Source organism: Lissotriton helveticus, chromosome 11, assembly GCF_964261635.1.
Source record: "Lissotriton helveticus chromosome 11, aLisHel1.1, whole genome shotgun sequence".
NCBI classification, from domain to species: Eukaryota; Metazoa; Chordata; class Amphibia; order Caudata; family Salamandridae; genus Lissotriton; species Lissotriton helveticus.
In genome coordinates, this window is record NC_136072.1 from 835257097 (window position 1) to 835282001 (window position 24905).

The following is a 24905-nucleotide window of genomic DNA, read 5'->3' on the forward strand; positions in this document are numbered from 1 at the left end:
ATACACCGGTAATGAAACAAGATAGACTGTTACATATTTCATGCAGGAAACTGTAGAATAGGAGAGCTCCACCCTGTGGGCAAAAACGAAAAGCGCAAACGCTCACCAAATAAAAGCTAGTTGTCTGGAAGCAGTAACCAGCATACAGAGCTGAAAGCGAAAGAGCACACAATCTGCCAGCAGTGTCTCCTTGCAGCGGTAGAGACCCTTTCTCCCACAATGCCCAGCTTACAAAGACATTATGGACATTTTCAAGTATAAAAGGAAATCTGTGTTCCTAAAACTAAAGAAAGAGGTCTCATACCACGAGACCCTTCAAAAACAGTGGAGTGGGCGGCAAATATGCCCTTGCATATCACCAAAAGAGACACCGGTAGCAAACATCCTGCCCTCCAGCTTATGCAACGACCACTGCCTGTTATACAGGGCTGTGGAGAGCTTCCCTTTACTTTGCTAATACTCGTGGGGCTTGTTATGACAACACAATTCCTTGCATTCTGTTGTACACACGTCGACGCCCCTGGATGTATCTACTTGCACACATGGAACCTTCTCCCTGGTTTGTGGTCGGAATTGGTTACCTAGCCTGTTCATCACATGCTGAAGAAGGCAAGTCTCCAGCTCTCACCACTGCACCCTCCACACACACGTCACTGTCTCTGGTGCTGAAGGGAACGTGTTTATCTGTAGCAGCCCCTGCAAAAAGCCGAGTCCTCGGCTTTGATAGCCCCACGTGCCTTTCTGGCCACAGAGACAGCCTCCACTGCCCCACCCGGCCCCCAGCACGTTCCCCCGGGAGTTCAAAAACAAGGTAATGCTTTCAGGGCTGTACGGAACCCCACCTCAGACAGCCCTCCAAGCACCACCGAGGGAGCAGCACAGAATTTTGTTTACAAACACACAGGGTTGGCTTTTGTGGAAAATAGTTCTCATGGGATCTGCGTCACACCCTGGAGACTTTGAATGTTGCTGAAGTCCTTCATAACTGCCATTAAAACATGCCCAACAGTGGGAACACTGTCGGTACATTACATTTGTTGTTCATTTTCAAAAACGAAATACTTGGGGGGCGAAGGGGGAGAAGGGGGGAGATCGTCCTTCCGCCCCCAACGTCTGTGGAGCCCTCTTTGTTAGGTTGTGACTCTCAGAGCGCCATATGAGGCTGGTACATTAAAATGTCCGAGGGATATTTATTTTATTGCTATAAATTGTCTGTTTCTGGTTGATAGTAACCGCATTAACATCACAAAGACATATATTGTTCGCCTACACGCAAACACCCGCTGTCTCCGACTTTAAAACTGAAGATATATGTTACCCCTCCAGACACACAGCATAGAAATGAGCCCTCTTCCCTGACGTCCCCACACACGGACACATCTACACTTCTGCACTCCGGTGCTTAAGTGAAGAGAGGGAACCACTCCAGTCAGCATCGCGAAGGAGGTGAGCCCCGACCTTGACGGCCCTCCCGCTACATAGTGCTCCTCCGCTCCCGGTACTCTTGCAGACCCTGCCTCCGAGGCGAGAATGCGGTGAGCGTCCAGCCGTCACGGCAGAGAGCAGAGCCCTTGGTCCGTTAACACTACTCTCTCTTTGATGCTGAAGCACGCCATCACCACCTGCAGTTGAGCCCCCCTACCACAGTTATCTCAACATAGACAGACCAGTACACACGTGCGAACGCAACACACGCACTTTGGTACTCAAGTGAAAACATGGGGCCCCTTCAGCTGTCACATTAAAGAACTCTGCCGACTATTCCCAAACAGACACGGGCACGCACAAACCCACACACAGCTGAAACTCACTCTGGTGCTGAAATGCGGTGCCCTCAGGGGCTCACTATTAGAGAACTGAGCTCTCTTCCCTTGCATCTGCTACAATCGTTCGCGGTCCCTGGCCATGGTCCTGAAGTGAGCCATCTCGGCATAATGCAAATCCTACGCCCTAACACACAGCAAAGCTGTTCCAGACTCTTGTGCTGAGGCAAGAATACGAGCATAAGGGCCACTACCGCCCTGACACACTCCGCTGGCTCTGAAGTGAGCCGAGCCCTCTGCCCTGATACAGATCGCCTCCGCCTTTCCAACCATCAGTGGCGAGAGCCGAGCCCTCTGCCCTTGCACACGCTCAGACACACCCACACCGCTGTCATCGACTCTCGTGCCAAAGTGATGGCACGGAGACCCTGAAGTTTTCACCACGGAGTTAACGGCATCTCATATAACACGAAAAGTGGTCTCTGTCATGTAGAGTTTTCCAACAAAAACTTTGTACCGTTGGTGCGTTGTGATGGACCAGCTTTAGAACTATTGTAGGCCAAGGTCTTAAGAACGTAGTTATTTTGTTAACTGTGTGTTATTTAGCACTCTGCACTACACAACAATCTTCCAAATTACCACGGATTTGTTCCTTGGTTCCTGTATTGATGTATGAGAAATATAACTTAACTCAATGCAAGAAATTTGCTTTAGTTAAAACATTTTTCATCTTATCCCAGGTGCAGGATGATGCATGCTGGTGGGACATACTTAGAGGGGAGTGCCTGGGGATGCAATGTCCTGGGGCAGCACCCCTTCCTTCCTTCACGGCCACAGGGAACACGCTTCCTGAACACAGGACATTTTGGGGAAGTGGGCGAACTTAAAGGAGAAGGTGCTTGCCTGACTGGGGTCTTCTGAGCTCCCCATGAACGTCTTAAGGCATGGCTTCATGCAAAGCATTAAATTACCTTCCATGGACATGGGCTCCAAAATCCCAAACTGTTTGAGGACGGCGAAGAAGAGGACAATGACCACAGCCACCGCACAGAGTTCCATGCCCTGGATCCCCATGGTCGGCCAGCGTCCCTCAGGGTGCGGGTTTGAACGACGGACATGCGAGTCACCCCACTCTGCTATCGGGGGACAAAGATTCTGGCTTGTTCTTGGAATTAAGTGGAGACAGGGACTAATCTTCCCAAATTACCAGGAGTTGGAGTCCCATTTCCTGAGGGCCCTTCTTGATCCTGGAGGTCGCTGGCTTGTAGAGTAAGGCTCCCATAGGAATTGGAGAATTGTGCTGACTTCCACGCTACCTCGTCTGCGAAGGCTCCCAGAGGAAATGAAGAGGACTCTGCCAACCTCCACTCTGTTCAGTATGGCTCGAACTTTGCACCGTAGGATGGATTTATCGATTTATAGAAAGGGGAGCAAACCACAATTGGATCCCCACAGCAGGGAGAGCTCCTGAAGTTTGGTGAAACAAACTTTTCCAGGTGAGGTCAAGTCATGGTGGCCACTGGGCAGGCTCTGTCGATGTGCCTTCTACATTCACGACCTGTACCGAAGCTTCCGGGCTCTTTGGATGGACAAAGGCACACAGCTGGGTGCAGCATCAGCCCAGCACTGTGGCAGTACAGGTGCAGACTTCTGCAGCTGCAGACTCGGTAGGGTCATCAGGAGGCTTGGAGGGCAACTCCTGTGTCCTGCAAAGCTGGGCTCCAGGAATCACTTCTCATGGTCCTCCCTGCCCGCCCTCTGCTGCATCACGGGCTGCAAGAATTACTACTGGCTTCAATTTCCCCTTGAGAGCGGGAGGGGAGGGGTGCCGGAGGCAGGAGTGCTCTCAGCATCCCTCCCTCTGACTCTCACTCACTCTGCCCGTCCCATACTCTCCATCCCCTGCTACAAAAATACCGGCTGCATTGATTAGGAGAAGAGTTTCCATAACAACAGCAGGGATGCTGGACCCAGAGAGAAACTCGAGCAGCCGCCTGTGCTGATGGTTTCAAAAAGTGGTTTGAGGTTTTGTTTTTTTCTTCTCTTCATAGCATGTGAGGTAATCAGAGTGTCTGAGGGGAAGGTGACACTAGAATGTGAGCTCAGTGGAAAGGAGACGAGGGAGAGAGCTGGGTAGTAGGGAAGAGAGCTGAAGGAGTAGAGCAGAGAGAGAGAGACTGAAGGGGAGAGAGAATGTAGGTAGTAGGCACGAGGAAGAGAGCAGAGATACAGGACCTTTTGCCCAAACTAATAAGAGCCCGCATGTAAAGAAGAAATTAAACGAACCTACGAGGGAATGAGTGGGTGAGAGACAAAAAGTATGAGAAGAAAAGAAAGTTGGTGTCTAAGGCGTAAACTCCCAAGAAAGAAGGGATGGCAGCAAGACAGCAGAGTAGGGCTGTATTTGGGAGGGTGCGTTGGAGCGTGGTACGATGAGTACAGAGGCAGAGGAGATTTATAATTTCAGATGGATTATTGCTCTATGCAAGAAATTAAGATATGCAAAACACATTTTAAATGGCAGATAATGCACCAAGTGACGCTAATAAATATATAAATCTACCTTTGAACGCCCTGGCTCAAAATGCTTCCTTGAGTGCCAGCTAAAACTGCTTTTCCTTTCGGTCCTCAAATAAAAAGTCTATCTGCCACCTTGGATCCACAGTTCAGTCTTCACTTGGAACCACTAGTTCAGTCTTTACTTGGAACCATTAGTTCGACCCCTAACATGAACAATCCTCCAAGACTGGTATTCTTCTCATACTCCAAGTTTAATCTTCTAAATGGGTGAATGCTTACTAATCCTAAATGTAAATCTCCACACAGAAATGGTGAATAGCAAAACATTGGAGAATTATACCTAGGTGTAGGAGTAAGTATACACATGAGTAAATATGCACATATGTATTTTACCTCTGTGAATCAGGCCCACAGTCCTGAAATGCCATTGGCGATCCAAGTACATGGGGTAGGTAGGCAAGTGTAACCACATAAGTGAGCACAGTAGTTGGCCTTACGTTTGGCACATCCGGTGCAGCTTACAAATAGAACGGGGTTACATTTTTTTGGTTGGTTCGTACTTCTGGCATTTGTTAGTTTGGCACATGTAAGGTTTGTTGGGGGTATGTAGAGTTGTTTTTTGTTTTACCAGAGCATGTAAGGTGAGGTGAGTTTTCTAATCAAGTTTTGGGTCTGTATGTGATGGTGTATGCTTCGTGACTATATGTTTGGTTGATGAGAGTATGAGAGATTAGTACGGTTTGCAAAAATCATTGTACAAGCATAGTTGTGTGTTGCAACGAGTGCGACTGTAGCTGTTAGTCGATTTGATGAGAGACGAGGACTGGGTGCCTTGGTTATTTGCAGTCAGTCATGTTCAGTAGAAAGCGAGCATTTATCATGTGCAATTGGTTAGTTTTTGCTGTAGTTAATGTCTACACATTTAATGTTCATGTGCATATTGAAGACTGTTTACACCTTTGGTTTTCTTTGACAGTGGATAATGTATTGGAGCTTTTACATGGTTAAGACTTATGTGGCTGGCGTGCTCAGTTGTTTTTTTGTCTGCTGTGCTGATTTTTTTATTGTGTTGACTGATTGTTGTTTGGGGCTTTTTTTTAGTTTAGTTTTTTCCATATATGGTATGTTGGTTGCTTGGCTATTGTGCGAACTGTTTAGGTGTTACATTGGTGTGTAGTTTGCCTGTTTATTTGATATACATGTTAGATTTTTGGTTTAGGTTTTTTTTGTCCGTAAGTTAGTTGCACGGCTGCTAAGAGGTTGGTTCGGCTGTTATATGTTTAAAATCCTGGTTCAGCAATGTGGATGTTGATTTGTTTTATTATTTGACTCTTATTCTGGTTTATGTATTTGGATTGATGGATGTGCGGGTCAGTCGGTCTGCTGGGTAACTCCTGGTCATGTTTTGATGTCCTACGTTTTTGTCCTAATACAATAAAACCAAACCCGTAATACTGTCTCGAGTGTAATCAGGGCCTAAGTGTTTTACCATGTGTTGATTGGTGAATTATCTGTTGCTCATATTTGGACTTTTTCTGATTTCTATTCCAGTTGGTGTACTGATCTTTGTGTTGATGAGTTGTGCTAATTAGCATGGCCTGTGGATGATTGCATATGCCGGTTTGTGGGTGTGTATGCATATTTGGGTATTTATTGTCTGACCTCGGTATGGCTTAAGTAGGTAGCGAGTTGGTTCTATTGGTTCTTTAGTCTATTAGGTCATTTAGATGGTTACATTTCTCATTGTATCATTGTTATGTTTTCGTTATTGGATGATTGCTTAGTATGTTGTCGGTCTTAAGTGATTGTATTTGTTTCGTTTGGTGTGATAGATTATGCCACGGTGTTGGTTGTCCTGATCCTCATAAGACTAGGTTCAGACACACACAACAAAATATTTTCCCAAGAGATTGAAGTCTGAGATTATCATCCTCACATTTCTCTAAATTCAATCTTGAGCGATAGTAGACCCTCAAGCTGCCTCTCTAAGTTTAAGCGTTTATTTAATTTTACCAAGAAAACAATTACATTATTCGAGCCTCTCATACAGATTTCTAAAGGTTTAAATACACATTTGCACTTTGGGGATGACTTTGAGACAGTCTTGAGTGCAAGATGATGTAAAATAGGGAGGGACAAATAGAGTCTAATTGGACAATTTTAGTTGTTTAACATAGTCACTAAACGTAAGATCTTTACGCATCTGGATCTGGTTCACAGTAATTGATACTAGGGAAACAAGTTTTTATGAGACAAAGAAATTATGAATTTGTAACAGTCCCCTAATCCGGTTTTATGGTTCTGTTATAGAATTTTAACCTATTGTATTTTTAGCTGTTTTATGGTGTTTATGGCGCACACACACCAACCCCCCCCCCCCATGCGCCGGTTGTTTGCTACAGGTTAAAACATTCTTTCAATGCTACAGACTGACTGTCAGACACACCTTTTCTTTATTTTTCTTGCATTGGTTAGACAAGTCACATATAGACATCCTCCTTCTCAGCTATAAATGTTTCTGGAAAGAATAAATTGAAAGAGCAGACATGCTAGAAAATTCAGGAGATCAAATCATTGAGGATTGGAAATGACAGAAAATAATGCACCATTCTGAGAAAAGAGGCTGTGTCCGAAAGATTGCCTTCCTCTTAGGCGGATGGTGCTTCGATTTTTTATTGGTCAGTTGTGGAATTTGCTGGTAAGCTGAATAGTTGATTGCGTGGCTAATGGGTGCTGTGTTGAATGAGATATTGATTAACTGTGTTATGGTCATACGTTTACTTCTTTGTTGGTTTGTAAACATTTAGTCAGTTGGTGGGCTTGCTGGCTGTTTGGTGGTTTAAATAGCTGATTGATTGTCATGTTGGATAATAGATTGAAATGTTGCTTGCCATGTTCATTGGTTATTTTAAGTACTAATTTATTACCTTGATGGTGCTTCATTTTCATTTTGGTGTGAATGGGGACTAGTTTGTTACTTGTTTTGTTAGCTTCTTGATCAGGAGTTTAGCATGCTAGTTAGTTACTGGAGTTGGGTGCTGGTAGGCAGTTGTCAGCTCTGTGACTGTCGGCCTTATGTTGCTTTTAAAATTAGGCTATTTTTGTTTAGCAGATTGGCAAGTTACTTTCTGGGCTGACACTGATTAGTATGCCACTGATTGGCAGACTGTGCTGATTGTAGCATGTTCATTGGTAGCAACGTTGACTGGTGAGACCATCATTTTATTTGCCATGTCATGTTAAATGAATGACATGTTTACTGACTGACATTTTGGTTAAGTAGTATGCTGGTTGTTGTGATGAATGGCAAGTTAGCTGGTACATCGACTTCCTGTCTGTTTGCTGTGTTAGGGTTAGTAAATTCACTAATTGGTATGAAGTGTTTTAGCATATTTGCTGCTATGTTTAGCTAGTTGTCATGTTGCTCAGTTAATGTGTGTTAATCGGATGATTGCCATGTTAGTTGGATAGCATACCAACTTACATATTGATATGGTGGATGTCACTTGGTTGACATGTTGAATGGGGGGATTCTAACAGTTCAGAGCAGAGATCGAGAGAGCCACTTCCTGCTTCTCGTTGGTGCTTCTCGTTGGTGCTGCAGCTGCTGGGAGAGGCCGGGAGAGGTGCGGCGCGGCTTACAACTTTGGAGGACTTTGGAGGAGCACGACCACAACAGAGGAGAGTTGCTCTCTGTGCCGAACGCCGCCGCAGCCCACGCAGCTCACGAGCCAGTGCCAGAGGCAAAGACCGGACCGGACCTGGGACTGGGAGAAGCTGCCGGTAAGGAGATACAGGGAGGGCGGGCGGACAGGTGGGCAGAAAAAGCGAGCGGGCGGCGTGAGCACTGTGGAAGTGCTGTGGAAGTGCTGCGGTAGCGCCGTGACATCAGCGCCGTCCGCCGCTCCCGCCCCCCGCCGCATGCCAACACTTGATGTGAGCCCGTGTCCTCGAGTCCCGAGGCAAGATCGGACGGAGCTCTTACATTAGCCGAAAGGAGATAGAAGGAGGGCGGTCAGAAGGGAAAGCCGAGCGGGCCGGGCAGGCAGGGCAGGCGGGCGGTGTGAGCGCTGTAGTAGCTGTAGTGGCGCTGCAAAACCAACAACACCGCCCTGTCGCCTAGCCGCCCCCTGTCACCGACACTGCCACTCCAGCTCCTCATAACGACAAAGTCAAAAGAGACAATAGAGGCATCAGAGCAGCGCACTGAGTGGGACCAACCAGCCAATAAATCCAATAAAATAACTGGCAACAAATCTAAAAAGTCATAAAACCATTTAAATCTTGCCTCCTCCTTCCACCCATCCGCTATTAATCACATCCTCACGCGAAGTAAGAGAGAGAGCCCCACAAGTACCCCCCAAGTTGTGCAGGGGTCAATCAACCTCAACGCTAGGGTAGCCTGGGACAGTAATAACTCCTGTCGCATCATAGACACACCAACGGGGAACGAGCTACAGCTCCGAGTAGTAGACTGTGCATTCAAGAGCACACTTGATCTCTCACACAGTTGACACCAACAAAACCGACGTAACCGACAAAGAGGAGTAAGGAATCAAGACCGGGAACCACCCAAGCATGCTTTAGCGGTTGGGCGGGCAGGTGTTAGCGCAGGAAGAGCGCTGTGATAACAACACCGCCGCTGCATCAGTTCTCTCCAAATTCACAGCCGCCAAAGGGGGAGACAAGGACTCCAATACCAAGAACTAAGCCCCCGCAGCAGTCGGTCTGACAAGACAGGACCGCGACAGTTAGGATACAGAATGAGATCCGGTACTAAAAGGCAAACTAATCACAGCAAAAAGCAAAAAAAAACTAACGTGAAACCAACCCCTAAAGAGTCCTTCACTTCGCCATCAGACGAAGAGAATGAGAAAACACCGGAAAGGCAAGACCCAGGAAAGTCGGAGACAATGCCGGGAAAGTTGGTGGCAATACCGGAAAATCCCAGCTCGGCGACACGCAATCACGGACAGCAAAAAATTAATAAATTTTTCTTTTTGAAAGATCCGGTTTCAGCGATTTTCTCCACCACAGCGGAGTCGCAACATCTCCAGAGCCCAATTCTTCCAGAGGCAACAAAATCGTTCATAGCATCAAGGGTTTCAAACAAGGAATGGGGGCCAAAAACGCCAAATACACAGGTAAACTTACAAGGTAACCCCGATAATATATGGAAAACCAACATCATGAATAAACAGACAGAAACAGTTCAGGTTCAAGTACACATCGCACCCAGTCCTCCTGAGGAAACCGACTTCAACTATGAAGGCGACAACAAACTCACAACTTGCTCACATGTTCAAGAAACAATAGCGCAAAAAGAATCAAAAACTTATTTTTCATTAACACAAGATCTAGAAACGCTAGAAAATCTCTTTGCCAAATCAAGTCCTCAAAACACAAGTCACAAAGAAAACATCGACAACAAGAAAACAGTAGAAGGAACGGACACGGGAGGTACATTAACCCAGAAACCAGACCGTGAGATAGAGTCTGAAAAGCCCGCTTCAATTAAAAAAACTCCAAAGTCGATTAACACAACCAAAAAAATAATAATAAAAAGTGCACTAGACTTCGAACAATCAACAACCGTATCTCCCTCCACAAAGGGGCGTATACGCGAGCAGAAGGCCTCCACACCACGAAACATTAAAGACCACGACAGTAGCAGAATAATTTTGATTGACGACACCAGTACTGCCAGTAACGAAGCACTAAACAAAGTCCAGACGGACCCTATTCTAATTTCATCGACAAGTAGGATCGAACAGACTAGCGCGATGTCAGGAAACATAGCCGATCCTCAATACAACCAAAATTGGGGGAAATCGCTAATCAGTACATTGGATCAAGCAATAAAGGCATTAAACTTCCAATCGGACAAAATGGAAGTACAAATAGACTTGATAAACATCATTGCCGAGCACATCTCCAAAATAAGCTCTAAAGTTGACACAATATTAACCTCCTTACCCAAGAAGGAAAAGGGGGTTGCCACCGTAAACAGAAGTAGAAATCGTACAAATTCAGGAAATGGACCCCAAACAAAAAACCAAACTAAAGTTAGTCGATGTAACTGTGGCAGTATAATTGAAAAACTGGCCACCCTCCCTGAGATTCTAACTGACATCCTGGGTGTAGTGAAAACAACCGGCGATGAAAACAGAATCCGGGATCACATGATCCCCATACATAAGGAAAGAACTTCAATTGGACCATCCGGAAGCCAAACCCAGGACCAACCCCCCAATAGGGCAGAGAAGAAAATAGTTAAAGGTCAAGTCAAAGGGTTGCTGGAAAGCCAAGAAGAGCAAATAAATGAAGGCTCGCCAACCCTGTTGAACGAACACCAGGACAAATTAACAAAACGTCAACGAAAAAGAGCAAGAAAGGCTCGGACCAAACAAAATAAAAAACCCGTCGGTGTCCCGGACCACATCTTTCCAATGTTCAGAAAGAGACTCAGCCAAGATCCAGACGAACAAAAAGTTAGGCGTAAACACTCTGACAGTACCCAGGATCAACAAGACCCGGAAAGGGTAAGCTTCTCCTTCGAGTCCTCAGCAAAGACGGAAGAAATACAAAAACTAGAACCAAAAACCCCTAATGGGCCAACTACATCCAAACAACCAACCGAAGACAAAACCAAACCCAGAAGTAACACCAAGGAATCACCTTGCATAAGATCTTATGCTGATAACGGCCCAAAAGCCGAGGATAAAGACAAGGATATCCACACCAACACTAGCAATCTACACCCCAACTTGTCCACACCCGAAACAAAAGAGGAGAAAGAAACTAGTAAACAGGACAAAAAACACCGATTCAAACATGTAAGCAGGGCCGTAAGTGAACAAAAAAACTCACAACACGATCAAGACCTGAGAGCTTTAAAAATCACGACTAACGTAACAGGCAGGAGGGTAATATCGAAACAAGATCTCCGGGACTCTATACAACCAGACCAACGTTCAGGAACTAGATTTATGAAGCAAATCGAAAACAGTAGGGAAAAACTAACCGTCCACGAAACAGAAATAGATCCTAAATTAGGGACCTCAAGTATTAAAAACACTACAAATCCACAACTGGAGCACACCAGAACAACATCAGAGGAAATCGAACCAGTAGTAACATTTATGCCAGAATTCGAAACAAAGGGAAAACATGATATCCTCAACAGAGGAAACATTCTAAAATTGTTTAAGGAAATTCCAGCCCTTAAGGGAATTGTTTCCCAAGACATGGAAGTAGTCGAGTTCCAGCAAAACAGAGCAAGGCCAGGAACAGAAAAATCAGTAACTACTTGGAAATCGAAAGAGCTAGCAGCACAAATCTACGCACACAAAGAAACATTCGAGAACTGGGGAATAAAATACTTCAACACAAGCAACCGAAATACCCTTATCCTCTACAGAACAGCTCGGATTACCAAAAGGATAAGGAGCACCAAAGGCCCCAAACGAAATCATGTTTACAAGCAGCAAGAGCAACCACTCCAGAAAAAGGAACAGAAACAAAAACCAGACTGAAACATCAGACATTTACTCACCGGCTCTACGGTAGTAATCAAGATTGGTCTTGGATCCCAATCGTACTAAGTGAAAAGGGCTCCTAGAACTGAGATAACAACCACACTCAGAAAACAAGCAATTGGCAGACAAAATGAAAAAACAACAGGAGATCAAATCAATCTTTGCTCTTGGAACGTGCATGGTTTCAACTCAATGGAGCAGGACCACCAAACTCTAACATTTTTTGATAAGTCAGACATAATACTCCTACAAGAAACATGGAACCTATCACAACTTGGAATTACAGGCTTCACTGACCATCACATACTAGCAGAAAAACATGCAAAATACGGTCATCCCCGGGGAGGTTTATCAATCCTCATTTCTCAGAAATACAACTGGATCCAAGAAATAATGGACGTTGGACTTAATTGGGTTCAAGCTATAAAAATCACAGTACAGCCCCGGCAGCAACTGCTAATATTAAACATTTACATACATCCAGATCAGAAAACAAAAAAGGAAAAAATGGAAACACTGTTCACTCTTATCAAAACGTTACAAAAAACAAATAAACAATGCTCCCTGATAATCTCAGGAGACTTTAACCAAAATTTACTAAACACTAAAACGACTAGAATGAACAGAGTCAATAGGATAGAAGGAATGGCCTCTCAAATTAATCATAGGAAAATAGAAAAAATGGGCCTATTAATATTAAAAAGCAAAAAAAAGGAAGGTCTGACACAAGCGTGTACCACCTACGTGAGCGGCAAAGTTAAATCAGCGCTGGACTTTACACTGGTAACAACGAATCTGACAAACTCAATCGTGGAATACACAATAGTCCAGCGCCCGGAAAGCGATCATCACCCGCAAATCCTCAGGCTGGACATTATCGCACCTAGAGCCGAGAGACCGAGATCACTAATCCAAGAAACAGAAAAATTCAACTTACGGAAAATAAAATGGAGGGGCGAGGACACACAAAAAATCATGACCACGGCCTCCACTTTAATGCTGCAACACGGGAGCCTCGACGACTGTGACCCAATAAAAACTTGGGAAAACTTGCTGGAGGTTTTAATGGAAAACCACTCATTTCACTCGAAAGGAAATAGAAAACAAACAAGAACACCAGCGCCCTGGTTTAACATGGATCTAAAACAAGAAAAAAAGAAACTAGCTAGGGCCCAGCGAACGGCAGTAAAGTGCCAACATACAAACATCGTAGACCTCAGAAATATGAGAAAGGAATACCGGAAAAAACTATGGGCTGCAAAAGGCCAATATAAAGAACAGGTATGGACAAGGCTACTTAATTCAACCAAAAAAGCATCCTCTAGAGAGTTCTGGTGAATCATTAATGAACTAAATCTGGGACAGACACTACAACAGGATCCCGGGATCAGCAACACGGAATGGGAGACTTACGTGAAGAAGCTTTACCTAACAAAGGATCCCCAAAGAACTGAACAAAAAGAACAAGGGAGACCACGGGAGAGCGAGGACCACAGTTCAAACCCACGAGACAGTGTCACTACAGAACCAAATCTCACTGAGGAAGAACCAACGATTACACATGCCCAAATAAAAAGGCTAATACAGAAATTAAAATCAGAAGGGGCCCCGGGACCAAATGGCATCCCAACTGCAGTCTATAAAGCAGACACGGACTTCTGGGCTGACCTTTTATCTACACTATTCAATGTCATCTTAAAAAAAGGAATCCTTCCGGAAACATGGAGAGGAAACATCATCCACCCAATTCACAAGAAAGGGGACAGGAAAGAGCCTGGAAATTATCGTTTAATTTCATTAATAGACGTAGAAGCAAAGCTGTACGCCTCATGCCTGTTAAAAGAGCTCCAGGACTGGGAGACCGAAACAAAAATAATACCCAGGTTCCAAACTGGATTCAGAATGGGGATGGGGACAACTACTAACCTGGCTACCCTGTGCTTATTAACCGACAATGCCAAAAAAAGAAAACAACACCTATATGCTTGTTTTGTTGATATAAAATCAGCTTTCGACCATGTAAGCAGGCTCAGGTTGTGGAGCAAGTTAAGAGAATGGGGGACGCCAGAATATCTAATAAATGCAATTTCAAGTCTATACAGTGAGACATGGGCCAAGGTTAAACAAGGGAACGGTAGCAGCCTGACCAACAAAATTGAAACACAGGACGGACTAAAACAAGGATGCGTCCTTGCACCCAGTCTCTTTAACCTATACCTTGCCGACATCGGAAGAAAAATTGATGCGACAGAAAGCCATGCACCGAAACTAGGCAACGTGCCCGTACCTATAATGCAGTACGCCGACGACATAGTCTTACTAAGTCAAACACCAGTCGGGCTGCAACGCCTAGTGAACACGCTAGTTTCGTACCTCACAGAGGAAAACCTGGAGCTGAACAAAAACAAAACCAAAGTACTTCGTATTACTGAGTGTAAGAAATTGAAATACACTTGGACAATCAATAAATCTCTCCTTGAAGAACAGGACTCGTATAAATACCTGGGGATGACCATCGAGCGCGGCAATACAAAAAAGAAGCACATTCAAGTACTAAGAGGGAAAGCGCAATCACTAATATTCGCTTACAAACAACTGCAAAAGACAGTGGGTGGTCCAAACTACACCCACTTACTTAAAGTCATGGCCGCCCAAATTATCCCTACTTTGTCTTACGGTTTAATCGGATGGCTCGGGAGCGAATCAGCAATCTTAAACAGCCTACAAAACAAAATATACAAAGTGGTGTTTGGGCTGCCAAAAGCAGCATCGGCAGCCCAAGTTCGACTAGAATTCGGTTTACAAAATCAAGACATCAGGTCAAATTCTACATTTGTAAAATTTTGCCACAAGATCCGACTTGCTTCCAGCGGCTCCTGGGACAACATGTGCTGGGAAGAAATAAACTTTTCTTTAGAGCAGCCGAATACCACCCATTGGGGAGAATTCCTAAACCTGAGTTTGTCATCCCTTGGACTCCAAGAAGCTTGGAAAATAAACATGGATCACAAGCAATTTTGCAAAATAGCAAATGGCTCGGCAAAAAAGATCTCCCTGCTCAAAGACAAAAAAACCCTAAGTAAACGGAGACACGCTTGGACAGTAGTAAACTCTTATTCCATCCAAAAACCGCAAGTTTATTTAGCCCAACACTTCTGTCAACATCTAAAAAAAAACCTAATAGCGTACCGTCTGGGCATGTATTTTACAAAAGACTTAATGCCTTCCTGGAAACGGAAAACAGACAGTGCAAGCTGCAGACTTTGCGGATACAAGAATGAAACAGTGTCACACATACTATGTGTATGTCCTGCGCTACAAGCCTTAAGAAGAATATATCTGCGGGCAATTTTCAACACATTGAAAATCCGCACATGCAGACAGGCGGTTATACGGTGGTTAAGTGGTATCTTTCCCATACTCTCATGCCGGGGAATCAAATTCATGGCCAAGGCAACAAAGCAGATATTAGAAAAGGAACTGACTTAATGAACATACATTGACTAAACTGAAATTAACTGACTTTATATATTGTGTCCGAGGATTATGATAAACGCAAAGACTATGGACAGATAATATACAGACCCTACGACAATTTATTTACTAATTTCTTTTTTTTTTCTTAATTTGCATTTTAAACTTGTGTTGTATTACTTTTTATTGAATGCACACATTGTAAAGATTTTAATTAATCATACAATAAAACCATGATGATGATGATGATGAATGGGGCGTTTTTGTTGATATGTATCCTGATTATTCAATATGATTGAGGATTGTTGGTTGGTTAACTAGCGCATTAGTTGATGTGTAAAGGGAAACATGCTGATTGATCCATGCTTTGGTTAGTTTGATGTGTGAAGGGAAACATGCTGATTGATCCATGCTCTGGTTAGTTGCATGTAACTGCAGTGAATGTTGCTTCCTATTAGTTTCTGCCTGTTTTCACTTTAACTCACCCTGTGTCTTATCCCCTTCCTGTGATCACACTCATCTTGACTCTGCCTTCCCCTAAATAGCTGATTTGCCCTTTATTCTACAGTACCTTCGTTAATGTATTTTCTCCCTACACCATACCTTCTCCCACTAACTTCCCATCTCTGTCCTCTCTCTCCTCCACCTCCCAGCTCTCCCTCCACAGCCCTCTCATCTATCACCTTCCCTAACTCTGTCGTCCCTACGCGAGCCTCCCTGCCCTCTCGCCCCATCCCCAGCTGCTGTGCCTGCGAATCATCGCCGGATCCCCCCATAAACGCAGGGCCATAAACATGACATTGATTTCTCTTTCTGTCAACGTAAAATATTAAAGATGGTTAAATGGATAAAAGCTCTCGATGAGTTCTCAGCAATCTCTTCTGCATTAGCAGCGCAGGGCGCTCCTTTAATGGACGGCCGGGCCGGGCTCCCCGAGCTGCAGTCTGCCAGGACTCAGGCCCCTGCTCCGCTTTCTGCTGAGAGGGAGAAAGAGCTCTGCTCAGGGTGGAAGCTTCTCTCAGCTTTGCTGGGACTGCAAACTTTTCCATTTGTCTTTTTTTAAATGAGAGGGTGAGTAGCGAGAACAATTCATTCCGATCCATTATCAACAGATAATGTATAGGGGTGCTGGGAGGAGGGGATGGAGGGAAGAAGAGGAGGAGGCAGGGGGTAAAAGAATCTCTGCGGTGTCAGCGCCGCGCCCGTTGCACGGACGCACGCGAAGTCGGAAGTTAACTGATCAGAACGCTGACAGCCTTACTCAGCCTTTCACCCTTCCGAGCTTCATAAAAGGAGTACCACTTAGCTGGGTGGCGTGGCGAGCTTTTACGCACCAAGTAACACTTCGACGGTGGTGATGCGCGCTAAAATATATATAAAAAAGTATAAACGAAGAAGCGAACAGAGGAAAGGGGGCGGGGGTGGGAGTTAGAAGAAGGGAACATGCGCAAGCTTCCCAAGGGAAAAAAAAGGAAAATGTATTGTAAGACTTATAGACAAGATATCTGGTACAGGAAGACAGGATGGGAAGAAAGGATGGCTTTGGCGACAAATGGGGAAATTGACGGAGCTGGGGTCGAGGCAAACTTGATGAAAATTGGACAGAAATACAAACAGGTGGCGAGACGAAGGGAAAGGCGGGGGCGGTTTAAAAAAACGAACAGAGAGAAGGGGGGGTTAAAGAATTTAGGACAGAGGTACTGAGGAGGGGAACAGACCGAGTGAAGTACGGCGGGGAAGGGAATGAGGGGCGCGAAGGAAGGGACTGGGGATAGAGAAGAGCTGTAGGGACTGAGGTGTGTGAGGAAGCGATGGGGCTGATGGGGGAGGGAAATGCTGTGTGTGGAGTGAGAAGTGGAAGGTACTGAGGGCAGTGAGGTCCTGCCCGTGCTCAGCGCCAGCAGTTCTACAAAGCAGGTGCCGAGACGGGTTTCTATCGGGCTCTCTATTTTTGCCCTCGCCATCAGGGTGAAAAAAAATCTTAACTCAGCAGTAGTACCACCCTTCACTGCCTGTGATGTAACTTCGAAGAGACTCCTTATAGTTCTTGCACGGGCTCATCCTTTCAGAACTGAAGCGTTTTCAATATTCTATACAACTAAGCCATAGTTTTTGCTTATTTAGCTTATGCAACTAACAACCATTGACAAAGCCAATAGTCCTGGCTTGTTGTAGGTGGAACGTTACATGTTGTATGATATATCTATATACAATGACAGAAGAGGCGAAATACCAGTCCGATGGCGCACTATGCTAAGCACAGATATTTAACTTAAGTGTTTTAAGTCACGGCCTTAATTACATTGACCACGCCCCTTTGAGAGATTCCCCCAGTTTTTTTTATCCCACTGAAAGCCCTGGCTGGGAGTGAGCAATGGAAGCGTCTGCGGTGGAGTGAGGAGAGAGAGGGACTGAGGATAGAGGAGTGGGGGCGACTGTGGGCAGAAGAGGGGAAGAGACTGAAGGACAGCGAGGAGAAGGCGGCACTGGGGGTGAGGATGGGATGTACTGATGGGAGTGGGAAAGGAAAGGGACTGAGGGGAGGCAGGAAAGGAATGGACTGAGGGGAGTGGGGAAAGTAAGGGACTGAGGGGAGTGGGGATAGGAAGGGAGTGAGGGGGAGAGAAGAGAAGGTGGCAGAGAGGAGAGGGGGAGGCTGAGGGTAGGAGAGGGGAAAGACTCATGGAGAGTGAGTAGGAGGCAGCACTGAGGGGTGAAGAACAGCAGGTGCTGAGGGGAGTGAGAAAGGGAAGGGACCGAGGGAACTGAGGAGAGCAAAGGGCCGAGGGAGAGAGGAGAAGTGACTCAGTGGGAGGGAAGAGGGGAAGGGACGGAGGCGAGGAGTCGAGAGGGTAAGAATGAAGGGTGGTGGAGAGGCAGGAGTAAAGAGCTTCGAAGGACTGAGGGGGAGTGATGATTGGAGTGCAGAGGGAAGAGATTGGGAGGGTGGTGAGAGGGGAGTGAAGAGGTAAAGAGGACTAGGTAGAATTCAAGAACTGAAAAGATTGAAAGGACCCCGGAAGAAGTAAAATGAGAGGAGCAGTGAGGACAGTATGTATGGCAATGGGAAAGGGTGAAGAGGTTTGGGGGAGCAGGGACAGTAGGAGAGGCATGAGGATGAGGAATGGGAAGCAAGGATTGGCAGGAGTGAGAGGTCTGTTTCTCCTCCAATCTTGGATTCATGGCCTTCATCGCATACCTCCCAAAACAGACATTCTTGTCCTTCCTCCCCACCACCAGCTTCCTCTTGCTCAAAGAGTACCCTTTCTCATTCTCCTCTCTTGGTACCTCTTCTCTTGTAATGCTCTGTCCATCTCTCTCTCAGGGTAGCCCTTAGCTTCTCCCCTCTAAGCCTCCTATTTCCTTCTGGGTGCCCTCAATCTGCCTCCACCTTAACTCTACATCTCCACTCTGCATCTCGCCTAGAGTACTCCTCCCAGTTCTGTTCTCAGGCGAATATATATCTCCTTGTAAGTCAGCATCATAGCTCTCACATGGTAAATCTTCTACAAATAGTCTTAGTACTTATACAGACACTCATAGTCTTAGTCCTCCTCAGTTCCTTTCTCTGGTTCATAGCACTCTCTGGGTCACCTTCCCTCAGTTGCCACGCCCATGTTATTCCTCTCTCCAGATACTCTTTTGAGTTCCCTTCAGAGTCACACATATTACTCAACATAAGCCTTCTCAGTCCAGTTTCATACCACATTTAAGGTAAACCTCAGTTCACCACTGCCACACCTCTCTTTAAAGTTACATCTGCATTTATTATTTAGTTTTATTCATTAAGCACATGGGAGAAAATTGTCTCAAGGTGCAGATCATCCAAAACAAACTGTCCTCCCTCTCCCTGAAGAACGTTTGCTACCAGATAATCATAGTGAGAATGTCATCTGACATAAACATATTATCCTAAACATTGTTTGCAATAATAACTAATATTGCCCCTTTTTAACTAATAATAGAAAATCTAAGCCGACTGAGAAAATATTTTTGTGAAATATATTTAGGGCACTATGTTTATGTGAGATTGCATTTCTGCATATCACATTCAGATTGTGGACTAAGGGCAGTTGGATCATACCAAATGCTGGCCTAAGCCCAATAGGTGGACATTCATTTTGGTGGCATTCATTATTACCTTTCCTTTCTCAATCTCGCACCTCTGTAAGCATAGGTCTTCGCAGTTCCTCTCTCAGTCCAATTTCTTTCCAGAGGTCCACTGTCTGTTCCACACTTTTTTTTTTTAGATCGAAGGGTACACTTTCAATCCTCTTCTTAGCCTTGGTAGTCTTTCAGGATAAACCTTGTCATTTTCCCTCTCAGGCTTTTGCATCTCTTAGTTCCTTCTCCGTTCCTCTCCCACAGTTGCTCATTTCAATTCCTCTCTCAGGTTCATACCTTTCTCAGATTATGCCTCCGAAGTCCACTCTCAGTTTTGTATCTCTCTTGGGGTAGACCATCTCCCACCTCTCTCCTAGTAGACCTTCAAAAAATGAGCACACGGTTCGGAACTATAAGTTATGTTACAGTTATTACACCCTTACGTTTTTTCCCAGAAAAATTCTGGCAAGTCAAACCTGTGGAAGTTTATCAGGGAAACAGGCCAATAAAAAAAAATTAAACCACATGTAATTTGTTATTTTAAATACCTATTCAACATGCTAAGCCTTATTTTAAAGTTAAAAACTCGGAACAGGCGGTATTTATCACTTGTGATTTATGCCTCACTTTGGAGTAATCATATATACCTTGAGTGGTAAATAACCCACCCTGATCAACCCAATCTATACTGAGGGGCTGTTAGACTTGGCCCTTTTTGCAGGGTCATCCCAGAACTTTTTGCTTTCCTGCTGTATTTTTTCTGACCTGTTCTTGGTGGTTTTAGGATTTTGGGCACTTTATCACTGCAGTTCAGTGCTAAAGTGGATGTGCTCTCTATGCTAAACTTGGTAAGATTGGTCTACACCGGTTTGGCATATTTAATTTACCGGTCAGTCTCTTGTGCAGTGGTATCTTATATACCCAGGGCCAGTAAATTAAATGCTACTGGTGGGCTTGCAGCGCTGCTTGCGCCACCCACCAAAGTAGCCTTTCAACCCTGTCTCAGGCCTCTGCCACTGCAGGGCCTGCGCGTGTAGTTTGCTGCCGCTGTGACGTGGCACATAAAGTGTTTGCCACATCCGTGACTCCCCTTTTACTGCATATCAGTCACCCCTAAGGTAGGCCCTAGCTAGCCCTCTGGGCAGGGTGCAGTGTAGGTAAATGGTAGGACATGTGCCTTAACTGTGTGGCATGTCCTGGTAGTGAGAAACAGCCTATTTGGTGTCTCACTTCAGTGAGGCGACCCTCTCATAGGAAAGCATTGGGATTCCCTGATATGTGCTTCAGTGGTAATTCCTGACATGAGAGGAGTAGCGTGATCAAGTTTGGTATGTTTGGAATAGTGGTGATAATTGATGCATAATGGTGCTCGCGGGTTTATTATCACTAATTTAGAAATGTCACTTTTAGAAGTAGGCATTTCTGTGTGCAATGTGTCTTTGTGCCTGCCTGTTGTGTATTGACTGTCTGGCCTTGGAGTGACAGGCGCTTGGGAGGTGCAGTGGCTCCAGAGGGTCTGGCTGAGTCAGAACTAGGCTGAATGGGCCTGATCTGCATTTGGAGTGGTGGGAGGAGTAGCACCTGAGCCTGAATAGGGCTATGCCTGCCTTCCACAATGATGGCTCCGCCACCCTGTGGTGTGTCTGGGGCCAGAGCCTATACTGACACTAGAGGTGGTTTTGCACTTGAAAAGATGTAAGTGCCCCCAGAACGGATTTGGACTGGGCACAGTGCCCTGTGCCAGGGGAAAGAACAAAGACACTTGGAAGTATAAATATTGGGGCTGTGACCCCATGTCTGTTGAACTCACTAAACTGTGCTTGCTTGGAACTTCTGGAACTTGGGCGAGCACACTGCATGGACTGCAGTGTGCAAGGAGGAACAACCATGGGACACAGCACCCAATGTGAAGGGGATGCCCTCTGCTGGGAGGCCCTGTGAGCTGGCCTACCTGTGCCCAGTTATGACCTGTGGGACTTGGGGGACTTGGCGCCGGACTGAGTGCTCTATCTTGGTTGCCCTGGACCGGGGCTTGGAGCAAGACAGGGTTCCTAGGTGTTGAGCCCCAGGCGAAGGCTCCTATCACAGCAGTGCGTGGTGAGCCTCTCCCTGACCAACGACCCCGCCGCCGCCAGAGCCAACCTGCACGAAGGGATGAAAGAGGTAGCCGAGTGGATGACGACCAGCCGCCTGAAACTGAACTCGGACAAGACGGAGGTCCTCATCCTGGGCTCCTCACCCTCCGCCTGGGACGACTCCTGGTGGCCTCCCGCCCTGGGCACCGCACCCAAACCGACAGACCATGCACGAAACCTGGGCTTCATCCTGGACTCCTCCCTCTCTATGACCAGGCAAGTCAACAGCGTCTCCTCGGCGTGCTTCAACATCCTACGCATGCTACGGAAGATCTTCTGGTGGATCCCCACAGAGACCAGGAAGACCGTCACCCAGGCCCTCGTCACCAGCCGACTGGACTACGGCAACGCCCTCTACGCCGGGACCACCGCCAAGCTCCAGAAGAGACTCCAGCGGATCCAAAACGCCTCAGCCAGACTCATCCTCGACATCCCACGATCCAGCCACATCTCCGGACATCTGAGAGACCTTCACTGGCTCCCCGTCAACAAGAGAATCACCTTCCGCCTCCTCACCCACGCACACAAAGCCCTACACGACCAAGGCCCGAGCTACCTCAACAGCCGAATCAACTTCTACGCTCCCAAACGCCACCTCCGATCAGCCAACCACGCCCTCGCCGCCGTCCCCCGTATCCGAAGAGCGACTACAGGAGGAAGGTCCTTCTCCTATCTGGCCGCCAAGACCTGGAACTCCCTCCCGTCCGACCTGCGCCTGACCCAAGACCACCTCTCCTTCAGGAAGAAGCTGAAGACCTGGCTGTTCGAGCAGTAGCGGCACCCCCCCCCCAGCGCCTTGAGACCCTACGGGTATGTAGCGCGCTTTATAAGTGTCACTCATTGATTGATTGAGCGCTGTGTGTTATACACTGCCCTGGAGCGAGAGGAGTGATTCATATTCACTTTGCCCCTCAGTGCTGTGCCCACACAGCAGATACGTGTGGTGGGCGCTTTTTATTTAATTGCCTGAGCTCGAGGAGGGGGCTCCAACCTTGAGTGCCTCTGGCACCATCGTGCCGTGGCAGCGAAGCCACAGAACAAGAAGCCAGGCGGCTGTTGCCTGGTTGTGGGTAGGGCCGGCAGGAGCAACTGAGCCGGAGCCTCGTGGGCTTCTGTGGCCACAAGAAAGAAGCCGCCGGAAGTCAGGCAGCTGCTGCGTGGATTGGAACACTTTTCCCCAAACGTGGTGGGCACTTGGCGGACCTCGGTGTCTGCACCCGAGAGGAGTCAGGGGGCCCCAGGTGTTGCCGGAGCAGTTGGATGCCTTGGAGGTGGCAGACATACTCAGCGCCTTGTTCTTGCCCAGAAGTCAGGCGGCAGTTGCCTGGTTGTGGGCGGGGCTCAAAACCTTGAGTTGGCCGGTGGGGAAGGGAAGCTGGTGGAGGCTTCAATCTGTGTGTAGAAGACCACCCCAAAATTCTGACTCACCCGGAGTGACAGTGAGTCCGGGCACCACGGCCAGCTGCCAGGGGGAATTTGCCTTCGCAGGGGAGTACCAAGTGAGGTCTTCCTGCCCTGATGGGCATTGCGCTGCCTCTTGGAAGTGTTGCGGGGTCTATCCCGACTTCAAGTGTATGCGACCCAGAGAGGTCTCCAACGTGTGGCATCAGCAGCTGGCAGTTGTGTGCCCTGTTAGGGGCCTCCTATTATTCCTGGGGGTATCGTGGGGAGAGTCCAAAGAAAGCCCCCACCTCAGTTACCACTGCAGCCGCACCAAGAGTGGTGGGCAATTTGGGTGTAAAGTAATTTAGTGATGTGCACTTTGATGTGGGCACCTTATAAATGTTTATTATGATGCACTACTTACGCAAATGTGTTATGCCCAGATGTAATTGGGTTTGTTGAAAATTAGTACGGTTTGGTGAACATTATCTGCGCCATCTTGCCTCTTCCCCTGATGCCACACTTTTGTTGTGCGCACCCGCCATTTTAAGATGCCCCGATCAGAACGAACCCTTTTGCATGCCGCTGGTCCCTGACATAGCCCTTCGCCTTCACTAAACCTGCACGCTGACCACCCCCCCTGCTTGCACCTGCCTAGAATCATAAACCCCTCTTCGGCGCTGCTCTGCCCCAGGCCCTCATCCTGTTCCCAGCGCGACACCTCCCTTCTTCCCTTTTCATGATCTCCGGCCCTTAGATGCAAGATCCCCTTTTTCCCCGTGTGCCCGTTTGTGTTCCCCGTTCCCAGGCCGACACCCAGCTCTGCCGATACCATTCCTTGCCCCCCCCTGTACAATAGAAAGCTTCCCCCATCAAAGGATCCCCGGGTTGATCAAAGCCCCCACTCCATGAGATCCGATCAAACCCCCCACATTCCGTGACTCGGCGGAATATCCAGCTGCGCGATACTCATCACCTGTTGTGACTAGGGTGGGGACTTCAACTGTAAATGTGTGTGGGAACGGGCCCAAAGGGGAGTTCCGGGAATGTCTTTTCCATACATCAAAGCTTTAACATGAATATGTAAATCTGCAATAAAGTCATAAAACAGTGTATAAGAGGCCAGGCCTCAGAAATGTAGTTAGAGCACCTCAGAACGATACCTTCTGCCCGTTTTGTTGTGTTCTCCTCCGGAGAGAATAAAAACCTTGTTTCCTGCCTTCCAGTCTCCAGCGCCTGCCTCTTCATTGATTAAATAACTAGAGGGTCACAGAGGCAATACCGCCGGGCAAATACCGATTGTCCCCGACCCGACCCAGGTTTCAACAATTGGCGTCCCAAGCGTGGGGCCCATCAGCGACTCGTGGATCCAGTGGGAGAGGTCCCGACGACAGAGTGAACGACTGCAACGATCGGGAGAGCTCTTGCCCAATAGACCCTCGTCTGGCAGCCGATCATCCGAACTTCACTAGTTCCGAACAGACCTCTCTCGAGTGATCTACGGTCCTGACTGGGGACCATTAGGAGTGCCGTGAGAAATACGAGAAAAAGAGGACGATCGGGCGCTGGATTCGGAAGACAAGAAACTGTCCACATGGTCCGGGTAAGGTCGTGTAATCACGACAAGTTGCGAAATGATTGCTTGATTGTTTGATTGCTTGATCGTTTAAAAATACTAGTATTGCTCTTTATTTATTTGGAGATTCACTGTCTACAAACGGAGAAACAACGGGCTCTCTCTTTGCAAGCAGTGGAGGATAGGTAGGGCAGCAGCCGTGCTTATTTTTTCTCCCCCACTCAATAATTACTTGAAACTGAACTGTTGTTCGCAAAACTATTGTTTCCTGGAGATTCCCTGTCTGCAAACAGGGAAGAGACCACCCTTTTTGCAGATAGTGAAAAGGGTAGGTAACGCAGATCTTTGCGGACCTACTCATTCTCCCCATTGTTATTTATTGGTCTTTTTGTTATTTTTGATCCATGAGGTA

The 24905-nt window shown here is 46.7% G+C and overlaps 1 protein-coding gene across 2 annotated transcripts in view; it reads right to left on the reverse strand.

Annotated features, from left to right (window-relative positions):
* Positions 1–24905, reverse strand: part of KCNIP3 (potassium voltage-gated channel interacting protein 3) — a 694194-nt gene that overhangs the window by 351909 nt on the left and 317380 nt on the right. The window contains exon 1 of one of the 2 annotated variants that reach the window (XM_078667022.1): positions 2735–3488. The exons of the other annotated variant lie outside the window; for it this stretch is intronic. Coding sequence (XP_078523148.1) covers positions 2735–2837 — 103 coding nt within the window. The 5' untranslated portion in view covers positions 2838–3488. Of the gene's footprint in view, positions 1–2734; positions 3489–24905 lie in introns of those variants that run through there. 2 annotated transcript variants of the gene reach the window in all.